The following is a 12073-nucleotide window of genomic DNA, read 5'->3' as shown; positions in this document are numbered from 1 at the left end:
GCCTAGGACCGGATCAGAATGTGGAACCCCAGCCTAGGACCGGATCAGAATGTGGAACCCCAGCCTAGGACCGGATCAGAATGTGGAACCCCAGCCTAGGACCGGATCAGAATGTGGAACCCCAGCCTAGGACCGGATCAGAATGTGGAACCCCGGCCTAGGACCGGATCAGAATGTGGAACCCCAGCCTAGGACCGGATCAGAATGTGGAACCCCAGCCTAGGACCGTATCAGAATGTTTTAGAAGTGCCATCATATCTAATAGTCAGGTTCAGTTTCAGGAAAAGCCTTGTTAAGGCTGATGTTAAGAGGAGGATTTACAGCTGCTTCTGTTGGGGGGATTTACATCATCTGATATGATTTCTGGAAACCATCCACATGCTCCTCCCACTGATATAGAAAACAAACTATATGCTCCTCCCACTGATATAGAAAACAAACTATATGCTCCTCCCACTGATATAGAAAACAAACTATATGCTCCTCCCACTGATATAGAAAACAATCTATATGCTCCTCCCACTGATATAGAAAACAATCTATATGCTCCTCCCACTGATATAGAAAACAATCTATATGCTCCTCCCACTGATATAGAAAACAATCTATATGCTCCTCCCACTGATATAGAAAACAATCTATATGCTCCTCCCACTGATATAGAAAACAAACTATATGCTCCTCCCACTGATATAGAAAACAAACTATATGCTCCTCCCACTGACATAGAAAACAAACTATATGCTCCTCCCACTGACATAGAAAACAAACTATATGCTCCTCCCACTGATATAGAAAACAATCTATATGCTCCTCCCACTGACATAGTAAACAAACTATATGCTCCTCCCACTGACATAGAAAACAAACTATATGCTCCTCCCACTGATATAGAAAACAAACTATATGCTCCTCCCACTGATATAGAAAACAAACTACATGCTCCTCCCACTGATATAGAAAACAAACTACATGCTCCTCCCACTGATATAGAAAACAAACTACATGCTCCTCCCACTGACATAGAAAACAATTCTGGTTTGTAGATTTCCAGTATCAGAAGAAAATAAAATGTTCGGAAAGCTTCCGGAATATTGCCATCCTAATCTGGCACTACTAGCAGAGATGTGGCTAGCATCTCTCTGTCTCTCTCTGTCTCTCTCTGTCTCTCTCTCTGTCTGTCTGTCTGTCTGTCCTCTCTCTCTCTCTCTCTCTCTCTCTCTCTCTGTCTCTCTCTTGCTGGCTAGCAGAGGGAAAAGCGTCGAGAGTTTATGTTCATCTTGGTGACCCCTATGAGTCTCAGCGGGGTGGAGAGTCCGAACCCGGGGGTGACGGGGGAGTCAAAGAGCAGGTCGCTCAACTCATCTCTCTCCTCCAGCCCGTAGGTGGCATCGTTGAGCATGCGGCGGTGCTGGTGACACGTCTGCTCGATCTTCAGTTTGTTGATGTCGCTATGGAGACGCATCAGCTGATGGGCCAACTGCTGGTCCTGGAGAGGCATTTCATTCTGGAGGGAGGGGGCGAGGGGATAGAGATTTAGGGATAGATTCAAAACTGACCGTGGAAGATCTGCATTGTAATGCTAATGACGTTTAACGTTCATTTCCGATTGAGCCGACAGATGCGAAGTCTCTCTGAACGTAGAAACATTAGCTTTAAAAGGTGTGATTGGATTGAATAGTTTGTTTCTAATGTTGACAGTAGATGTTAATGCCAGTGTGTTGGTAATATGGTCACCGCAACAGCCCTAGGTGTAGTCTGGCCTTAACCACAGAGGGTGTAGTCTGGCCTTAACCACAGAGGGTGTAGTCTGGCCTTAACAACAGAGGGTGTAGTCTGGCCTTAACAACAGGGGTGTAGTCTGGCCTTAACAACAGAGGGTGTAGTCTGGCCTTAACAACAGAGGGTGTAGTCTGGCCTTAACCACAGAGGGTGTAGTCTGGCCTTAACCACAGAGGGTGTAGTCTGGCCTTAACAACAGAGGGTGTAGTCTGGCTTTAACCACAGAGGGTGTAGTCTGGCCTTAACAACAGGGGTGTAGTCTGGCCTTAACCACAGAGGGTGTAGTCTGGCCTTAACCACAGAGGGTGTAGTCTGGCCTTAACAACAGAGGGTGTAGTCTTGCCTTAACAACAGGGGTGTAGTCTGGCCTTAACAACAGGGGTGTAGTCTGGCCTTAACAACAGAGGGTGTAGTCTGGCCTTAACAACAGAGGGTGTAGTCTGGCCTTAACAACAGAGGGTGTAGTCTTGCCTTAACAACAGGGGTGTAGGCCGGCCTTAACCACAGAGGGTGTAGTCTGGCCTTAACAACAGAGGGTGTAGTCTGGTTAACCACAGAGGGTGTAGTCTGGTCTTAACAACAGAGGGTGTAGTCTTGCCTTAACAACAGGGGTGTAGGCTGGCCTTAACCACAGAGGGTGTAGTGTGGCCTTAACAACAGAGGGTGTAGTCTGGCCTTAACCACAGAGGGTGTAGTCTGGCCTTAACCACAGAGGGTGTAGTCTTGCCTTAACAACAGGGGTGTAGGCTGGCCTTAACCACAGAGGGTGTAGTGTGGCCTTAACAACAGAGGGTGTAGTCTGGCCTTAACAACAGAGGGTGTAGTCTGCCCTTAACCACAGAGGGTGTAGTCTGGCCTTAACCACAGAGGGTGTAGTCTTGCCTTAACAACATGGGTGTAGGCTGGCCTTAACCACAGAGGGTGTAGTGTGGCCTTAACAACAGAGGGTGTAGTCTGGCCTTAACCACAGAGGGTGTAGTCTGGTCTTAACAACAGAGGGTGTAGTCTTGCCTTAACAACAGGGGTGTAGTCTGGCCTTAACCACAGAGGGTGTAGTCTGGCCTTAACCACAGAGGGTGTAGTCTGGCCTTAACCACCAAGGGTGGTTAATTTCCCCAAATTCCCAACTTTTCCAGAAATCCTGGTTGGAGGATTCTGGATTTCATGCTACTTATTACATCCTGATATTGATCTTGATATTGATCCTGATATTGATCTTGGGTATTCTACAATCAGGATTTCTGGAAAACCTTGGAATTTTGGGAAAGTGTGACTGGATTTTTAAACTCTCATTGACAGGAATCCCCTCTCCCTAGCATTGACAGGAAGCCCCTCTCCCTAGCATTGACAGAAAGCCCCTCTCCCTAGAATTGACAGAAAGCCCCTCTCCCTAGAATTGACAGGAAGCCCCTCTCCCTAGCATTGACAGAAAGCCCCTCTCCCTAGCATTGACAGAAAGCCCCTCTCCCTAGCATTGACAGGAAGCCCTCTCCCTAGCATTGACAGGAAGCCCCTCTTCCTAGCATTGACAGGAAGCCCCTCTCCCTAGCATTGACAGGAACCCCCTCTCCCTAGCATTGGCAGGAAGCCCCTCTCCCTAGCATTGACAGGAAGCCCCTCTCCCTAGCATTGACAGAAAGCCCCAGTTGTATTGGAGATACAGCACTGAACCAAGAAACAGTCACCAATACTTCTGTTGCTCTCACCAGTTCTTTCCTGAGCCACCCCACAGCCTCATCGATGTTCTTAAATCTCCTCGGCACTCCAGAGGGCAGGCTGTGCTGCCAGGTCAAACCCGAGGTCAGGAGGCTCTCTCTGGGCTCCCCCGGTTGTCGTTTGGCCTTCTCCTTCTCCTCTTGTTGCTCTGCGTGGAGCTCCTGCTGTAGCTGTGGTTCAGCCAGACATTTGGTGCTCTCACTGTCTGACCTGCCCTCACTCTGGGGCACTTCCCGTTGCTCTTCTGGCTCCACTAAGTCCCTGGTGCTCTGCTGTGGTACAATCAGGGTTTTGGTGCTATGGGCCTCTAAACGGGCCTTCCACTCGAGGTAGGACAGCCTCCGTGTTTCCAGCCTCAGCTTCTGCGCCAGGGCCTTGAGGTTCATCATATGGTCTTCTGAAGCCGAACCCACCTTCTCCTCCTCCTGCTCCTCCTCCACCTGGTCAATCAATCAAACAAATGTTTTTTATTAAGCCTGTTTTTAATTCAGAAAATGGTGCTTTACAGTAACCCGGCCTAGACCCCAAAGCAGAAGCATATGTCGGAGAAACTAGCCTCGCGAGCCACACTAATGTGTTGCATGTATGAAGCTCGCAAGATCAGTGTGGCTCGCGAGGCTATTGGGGAAAAACTCCCTAGCAGATCAGTGTGGCTCGCGAGGCTATTGGGGAAAAACTCCCTAGAAAATCAGTGTGGCTCGTGAGGCTATTGGGGAAAAACTCCCTAAAAGATCAGTGTGGCTCACGAGGCTATTGGGGAAAAACTCCCTAGAAGATCAGTGTGGCTCGCGAGGCTATTGGGGAAAAACTCCCTAGAAGATCAGTGTGGCTCGCGAGGCTATTGGGGAAAAACTCCCTAGAAGATCAGTGTGGCTCGCGAGGCTATTGGGGAAAAACTCCCTAGAAGATCAGTGTGGCTCGCGAGGCTATTGGGGAAAAACTCCCTAGAAGATCAGTGTGGCTCGCGAGGCTATTGGGGAAATACTCCCTAGAAGATCAGTGTGGCTCGCGAGGCTATTGGGGAAAAACTCCCTAGAAAATCAGTGTGGCTCGTGAGGCTATTGGGGAAAAACTCCCTAAAAGATCAGTGTGGCTCTTAGGCTATTGGGGAAAAACTCCCTAAAAGGAAGAAACCTAGAGAGAAACCAGGCACAGCTGGGAGGCCCATTCTCTTTTGGCAGTATACCGGGTGTGGTCATGAGGGACAGATTGTTTCTCACCTGGTCTGTCTCCTCCACCTGATCCCAGGCACTATACACCTTGATCCTAGGGGTGGAGCCTGCTTCCATGACAACCCCGGGAATAAGATCCACACCTGGCTACCAGAATCAAACTAGTGGTAGTAGTCAAGAGAAGTTGGTCTCAGTATGATGTCCTCTTCACCGGGGCCTCCGTCGCTCTGACTTGTGTTTGTGAGCGGGTGGTTGTAGATCGTGTGAGAATAGATTAGAACAATTCTTTGTACTACCTGTGTTCTAGATTGTTGTAGCTCTACACTGGTGGTTATGGCCCTTTGTGCTGTGGTTTAATTCAATGGAATAGACCATTCTCTGTGGGTGTGATGCGTCACCATTCTGACTGGCTCTGATGGTTTCTTTATGAGGACAAAGACAGAGGTAATCCAGATTAGGATTTAAGTCACTTTGAAAAAAGCCTCCTTCATTTAGAGCCCGCGCTTCAAAGCTTCCTCTGTGTGTCCTTGGTGTTTCCAGTCTGGGATGAGGATGAGACGTCCTCTTGTGTCTACGAATCAAAGACACGAACAGAGAAAACAATGATGTCAAATATAATGTTTTTTGTTTCCCCCCACACACTTGCTGAGTAAAGCAGATTGAAGCTTCTCTGGTCTGAGCAAATCAGAAATGACTTGACTAAAATGATTCAGCTCAGCCTTAGTTCCCACTGTCTGTTGACGTGGGAGTTTTATCCAGGCCTCTGTGTCCCAAATTGCACCCTACTATTCCCTAGTCATTCGTGGTGCACTATGAAGGTAACAGGGAACCGTTTGGAATGCAGCAGTACTGTTTGGAATGCAGCCGTACAGTATACAGGTAACAGGGAACCGTTTGGAATGCAGCCGTACAGTATACAGGTAACAGGGAACCGTTTGGAACGCAGCCGTACAGTATATAGGTAACAGGGAACCGTTTGGAATGCAGCCGTACAGTATATAGGTAACAGGGAACCGTTTGGAACGCAGGCGTACAGTATACAGGTAACAGGGAACCGTTTGGAACGCAGCCGTACAGTATACAGGTAACAGGGCACCGTTTGGAATGCAGCCGTACAGTATACAGGTAACAGGGAACCGTTTGGAATGCAGCCGTACAGTATACAGGTAACAGGAAACCGTTTGGAATGCAGCCGTACAGTATACAGGTAACAGGGAACCTTTTGGAATGCAGCCGTACAGTATATAGGTAACAGGGAACCGTTTGGAATGCAGCCGTACAGTATACAGGTAACAGGGAACCGTTTGGAATGCAGCCGTACAGTATACAGGTAACAGGGAACCGTTTGGAATGCAGCCATACAGTATATAGGTAACAGGGAACCGTTTGGAACGCAGCCGTACAGTATACAGGTAACAGGGAACCGTTTGGAATGCAGCCGTACAGTATATAGGTAACAGGGAACCGTTTGGAACGCAGCCGTACAGTATACAGGTAACAGGGAACCGTTTGGAATGCAGCCGTACAGTATATAGGTAACAGGGAACCGTTTGGAATGCAGCCGTACAGTATACAGGTAACAGGGAACCGTTTGGAATGCAGCCGTACAGTATATAGGTAACAGGGAACCGTTTGGAACGCAGCCGTACAGTATACAGGTAACAGGGAACCGTTTGGAACGCAGCCGCACAGTATACAGGTAACAGGAAACCGTTTGGAACGCAGCCGTACAGTATATAGGTAACAGGAAACCGTTTGGAACGCAGCCGTACAGTATACAGGTAACAGGGAACCGTTTGGAATGCAGCCGTACAGTATATAGGTAACAGGGAACCGTTTGGAACGCAGCCGTACAGTATACAGGTAACAGGGAACCGTTTGGAATGCAGCTGTACAGTATACAGGTAACAGGGAACCGTTTGGAATGCAGCCGTACAGTGTACAGGTAACAGGGAACCGTTTGGAATGCAGCCGTACAGTATACAGGTAACAGGGAACCGTTTGGAATGCAGCAGTACTGTTTGGAATGCAGCCGTACAGTATATAGGTAACAGGGAACCGTTTGGAATGCAGCCGTACAGTATACAGGTAACAGGGAACCGTTTGGAATGCAGCTGTACAGTATACAGGTAACAGGGAACCGTTTGGAATGCAGCCGTACAGTATATAGGTAACAGGGAACCGTTTGGAATGCAGCCGTACAGTGTACAGGTAACAGGGAACCGTTTGGAATGCAGCCGTACAGTATATAGGTAACAGGAAACCGTTTGGAATGCAGCCGTACAGTATACAGGTAACAGGGCACCGTTTGGAATGCAGCCGTACAGTATACAGGTAACAGGGAACCGTTTGGAACGCAGCCGTACAGTATATAGGTAACAGGGAACCGTTTGGAACGCAGCCGTACAGTATACAGGTAACAGGAAACCGTTTGGAACGCAGCCGTACAGTATATAGGTAACAAGGAACCGTTTGGAATGCAGCCGTACAGTACAGTATACAGGTACTGTCTGACATGAAACATGCCCTTGGTTTCATTTCTATCAGGTCATTGATCACTGACCTGCCTATCACACATAATGTACATCTACATTCAAATCCATAGTAACTAAGACAGTTGTCATAATGGATAATATAATTCATTTTTTATCCTCATGTTGTGTAGTAAATATTTCAGTTTATATTTTCATAGTTTTTTCCTGGGAAGCGCATTGTGCTGTGTTCCATGTCTGAAATGTTCTGTATAAATAAAGTTTGATTTGATTAGAATGCAGGGGTTCTCAAACCTCTGTTCTCAAATGTTATAGCTCTGAACTAGCTCACTGGAGTCGTCTTTTCAATGGCTTCACAATGAATTCATTCATAAGGAATTAACATGTTGAATCAATTCTGATTCATGATGAATCAATTCTGATTCATGATGAATCTATTCTGATTCATGATGAATCAATTCTGATTCAGGTTGAATCAATTCTGATTCAGGTTGAATCCATTCTGATTCATGTTGAATCCATCCATTCTGATTCATGTTGAAACCATTCTGATTAATGTTGAATCCATTCTGATTCATGTTGAATCCATTCTGATTCATGTTGAATCCATTCTGATTCATGTTATGAATCCATTCTGATTCATGTTGAATCCATTCTGATTCATGTTGAATCCATTCTGATTCATGTTGAATCCATTCTGATTCATGTTGAATCCATTCTGATTCATGTTGAATCCATTCTGATTCATGTTATGAATCCATTCTGATTCATGTTGAATCCATTCTGATTCATGTTGAATCCATTCTGATTCATGTTGAATCCATTCTGATTCATGTTGAAACCATTCTGATTCATGTTGAATCCATTCTGATTCATGTTATGAATCCATTCTGATTCATGTTGAAACCATTCTGATTCATGTTGAATCCATTCTGATTCATGTTGAATCCATTCTGATTCATGTTGAATCCATTCTGATTCATGTTGAATCCATTCTGATTCATGTTGAATCCATTCTGATTCATGTTGAATCAGCTGTGAATCCATTCTTTATGTTGCTGATTCTGGATGTTCAAATCAAATCCATGTTGAACAAGATGGAGGTCCATTCTGATTCATGTTGAAACCATTCTGAAATGTTTTTGTTGTATAACAACCATTCTGATTCCATTCTGATTGCAAATGAAACAACTAACTACCGATATGGTTTGATTGGGAACCTTCTTCATAGCTGTTGGTTGTTGCCGTGCATTACAGAGAAATAAAGCACAACCTAGCATGCCTTTCAAACCAATCAGAAACAAGTATTCAACAATGTGGTAGAAATGTCATCCTATGTCAGCACTCCTACTCTGAGACGGTTGATACATGGCCCAGACCTAATCTCTCTCCGACTCCAACCTTAATTAATACATCCTATGTCAGCACTCCTACTCTGAGACGGTTGATACATGGCCCAGACCTAATCTCTCTCCGACTCCAACCTTAATTAATACATCCTATGTCAGCACTCCTACTCTGAGACGGTTGATACATGGCCCAGACCTAATCTCTCTCCGACTCCAACCTTAATTAATACATCCTATGTCAGCACTCCTACTCTGAGACGGTTGATACATGCCCCAGACCTAATCTCTCTCCGACTCCAACCTTAATTAATACATCCTATGTCAGCACTCCTACTCTGAGACGGTTGATACATGGCCCAGACCTAATCTCTCCTCCGGTTGACTCCAACCTTAATTAATACATCCTATGTCAGCACTCCTACTCTGAGACGGTTGATACATGCCCCAGACCTAATCTCTCTCCGACTCCAACCTTAATTAATACATCCTATGTCAGCACTCCTACTCTGAGACGGTTGATACATGCCCCAGACCTAATCTCTCTCCGACTCCAACCTTAATTAATACATCCTATGTCAGCACTCCTACTCTGAGACGGTTGATACATGGCCCAGACCTAATCTCTCTCCGACTCCAACCTTAATTAATACATCCTATGTCAGCACTCCTACTCTGAGACGGTTGATACATGGCCCAGACCTAATCTCTCTCCGACTCCAACCTTAATTAATACAACACATCGACCAATGATCTTACAGAGATCAGCAGTCCTGCCAAACGCACCTCTCCTCTCTCTTGTCTTACTACACTGAACAACAAAATATAAAACGCAATATGTAACGATTTTACATTTCATATATGGATATTAGTCCATGTAAATAAATTCATTAGTCCCTAATACATTGATTTCACGTGATTTTTAGATCAGAAAACCAGTCAGTATCTGGTGTGACCACCGTTTGCCTCATGCAGCGTGACACATCTCCTTCACATAGAGTTGATCAGGCTGTTGATTGTGTCCTGTGGAATGTTGTCCCCACTCCTCTTCAATGGCTGTGTGAAGTTGCTGGATATTGGCGGGAACTGGAACACGCTGTCGTACACGTCGATCCAGAGCATCCCAAACATGCACAACGTTGTGACATGTCTGGTGAGTATGCAGGTCATGGGAGAATTGGGACATTTTCAGCTTCCAGGAATTGGGGCCGTGCATTATCATGCTAAAACATGAGGTGTTGAAGGTAGATGAATGCCACAACAATGGGCCTCAGGATCTTGTCACAGTAACTCTGTGCATTAAAATTGCCATTGATAAAATGCAATTATGTTCGTTGTCCGTAGCTTATGCCTGCCCATACCATAACCCCACCGTCACCATGGGGCCCTCTGTTCAGTGGGTGGTGACTCAGTCCAGTCCAGTAACATGGCATTTAGTGTTTGGTGATTCAGTCCAGTAACATGACATTTATTGTTTGGTGATTCAGTTCAGTTCAGTAACATGACATTTAGTGTTTGGTGATTCAGTTCAGTCCAGTAACATGACATTTAGTGTTTGGTGATTCAGTTCAGTTCAGTAACATGACATTTAGTGTTTGGTGATTCAGTTCAGTTCAGTAACATGACATTTAGTGTTTGGTGATTCAGTTCAGTTCAGTAACATGACATTTAGTGTTTGGTGATTCAGTTCAGTTCAGTAACATAACATTTAGTGTTTGGTGATTCAGTTCAGTCCAGTAACATGACATTTAGTGTTTGGTGATTCAGTTCAGTCCAGTAACATGACATTTAGTGTTTGGTGATTCAGTTCAGTTCAGTAACATAACATTTAGTGTTTGGTGATTCAGTTCAGTAACATGACATTTAGTGTTTGGTGATTCAGTTCAGTTCAGTAACATAACATTTAGTGTTTGGTGATTCAGTTCAGTCCAGTAACATGACATTTAGTGTTTGGTGATTCAGTTCAGTAACATGACATTTAGTGTTTGGTGATTCAGTTCAGTCCAGTAACATGACATTTAGTGTTTGGTGATTCAGTTCAGTTCAGTAACATGACATTTAGTGTTTGGTGATTCAGTTCAGTAACATGACATTTAGTGTTTGGTGATTCAGTTCAGTTCAGTAACATGACATTTAGTGTTTGGTGATTCAGTTCAGTTCAGTAACATGACATTTAGTGTTTGGTGATTCAGTTCAGTTCAGTAACATAACATTTAGTGTTTGGTGATTCAGTTCAGTCCAGTAACATGACATTTAGTGTTTGGTGATTCAGTTCAGTTCAGTAACATGACATTTAGTGTTTGGTGATTCAGTTCAGTAACATGACATTTAGTGTTTGGTGATTCAGTTCAGTTCAGTAACATGACATTTAGTGTTTGGTGATTCAGTTCAGTTCAGTAACATGACATTTAGTGTTTGGTGATTCAGTTCAGTTCAGTAACATAACATTTAGTGTTTGGTGATTCAGTTCAGTCCAGTAACATGACATTTAGTGTTTGGTGATTCAGTTCAGTCCAGTAACATGACATTTAGTGTTTGGTGATTCAGTTCAGTTCAGTAACATGACATTTAGTGTTTGGTGATTCAGTTCAGTTCAGTAACATAACATTTAGTGTTTGGTGATTCAGTTCAGTAACATGACATTTAGTGTTTGGTGATTCAGTTCAGTAACATAACATTTAGTGTTTGGTGATTCAGTTCAGTCCAGTAACATGACATTTAGTGTTTGGTGATTCAGTTCAGTAACATGACATTTAGTGTTTGGTGATTCAGTTCAGTCCAGTAACATGACATTTAGTGTTTGGTGATTCAGTTCAGTTCAGTAACATGACATTTAGTGTTTGGTGATTCAGTTCAGTAACATGACATTTAGTGTTTGGTGATTCAGTTCAGTTCAGTAACATAACATTTAGTGTTTGGTGATTCAGTTCAGTCCAGTAACATGACATTTAGTGTTTGGTGATTCAGTTCAGTAACATGACATTTAGTGTTTGGTGATTCAGTTCAGTCCAGTAACATGACATTTAGTGTTTGGTGATTCAGCCCAGTAACATGACATTTAGTGTTTGGTGATTCAGTCCAGTAACATGACATTTAGTGTTTGGTGATTCAGTTCAGTTCAGTAACATGACATTTAGTGTTTGGTGATTCAGTTCAGTCCAGTAACATGACATTTAGTGTTTGGTGATTCAGTTCAGTTCAGTAACATGACATTTAGTGTTTGGTGATTCAGTTCAGTTCAGTAACATAACATTTAGTGTTTGGTGATTCAGTTCAGTTCAGTAACATAACATTTAGTGTTTGGTGATTCAGTTCAGTAACATGACATTTAGTGTTTGGTGATTCAGTCCAGTAACATGGCATTTAGTGTTTGGTGATTCAGTTCAGTAACATAACATTTAGTGTTTGGTGATTCAGTTCAGTAACATGACATTTAGTGTTTGGTGATTCAGTTCAGTTCAGTAACATAACATTTAGTGTTTGGTGATTCAGTTCAGTCCAGTAACATGACATTTAGTGTTTGGTGATTCAGTTCAGTAACATGACATTTAGTGTTTGGTGATTC

The 12073-nt window shown here is 44.1% G+C and overlaps 1 protein-coding gene across 1 annotated transcript; it reads right to left on the bottom strand.

The window, feature by feature from the left end:
• Positions 1-663: 663 nt before the first annotated feature.
• On the bottom strand, positions 664-5002 carry fam167ab (family with sequence similarity 167 member Ab). The gene is made up of 3 exons (XM_029651432.2): positions 4719-5002; positions 3489-3923; positions 664-1507 (listed from the first exon to the last, which is right to left on the bottom strand). Exons 1-3 carry the CDS (start codon positions 4785-4787, stop codon positions 1244-1246), a joined length of 768 nt encoding a protein of 255 aa, XP_029507292.2. The 5' UTR covers positions 4788-5002; the 3' UTR covers positions 664-1243.
• Positions 5003-12073: the final 7071 nt, after the last annotated feature.

Source organism: Oncorhynchus nerka, linkage group LG24 (genome assembly GCF_034236695.1).
Source record: "Oncorhynchus nerka isolate Pitt River linkage group LG24, Oner_Uvic_2.0, whole genome shotgun sequence".
NCBI classification, from domain to species: domain Eukaryota; kingdom Metazoa; phylum Chordata; class Actinopteri; order Salmoniformes; family Salmonidae; genus Oncorhynchus; species Oncorhynchus nerka.
This window is presented reverse-complemented; position numbering and strand designations above follow the sequence as displayed.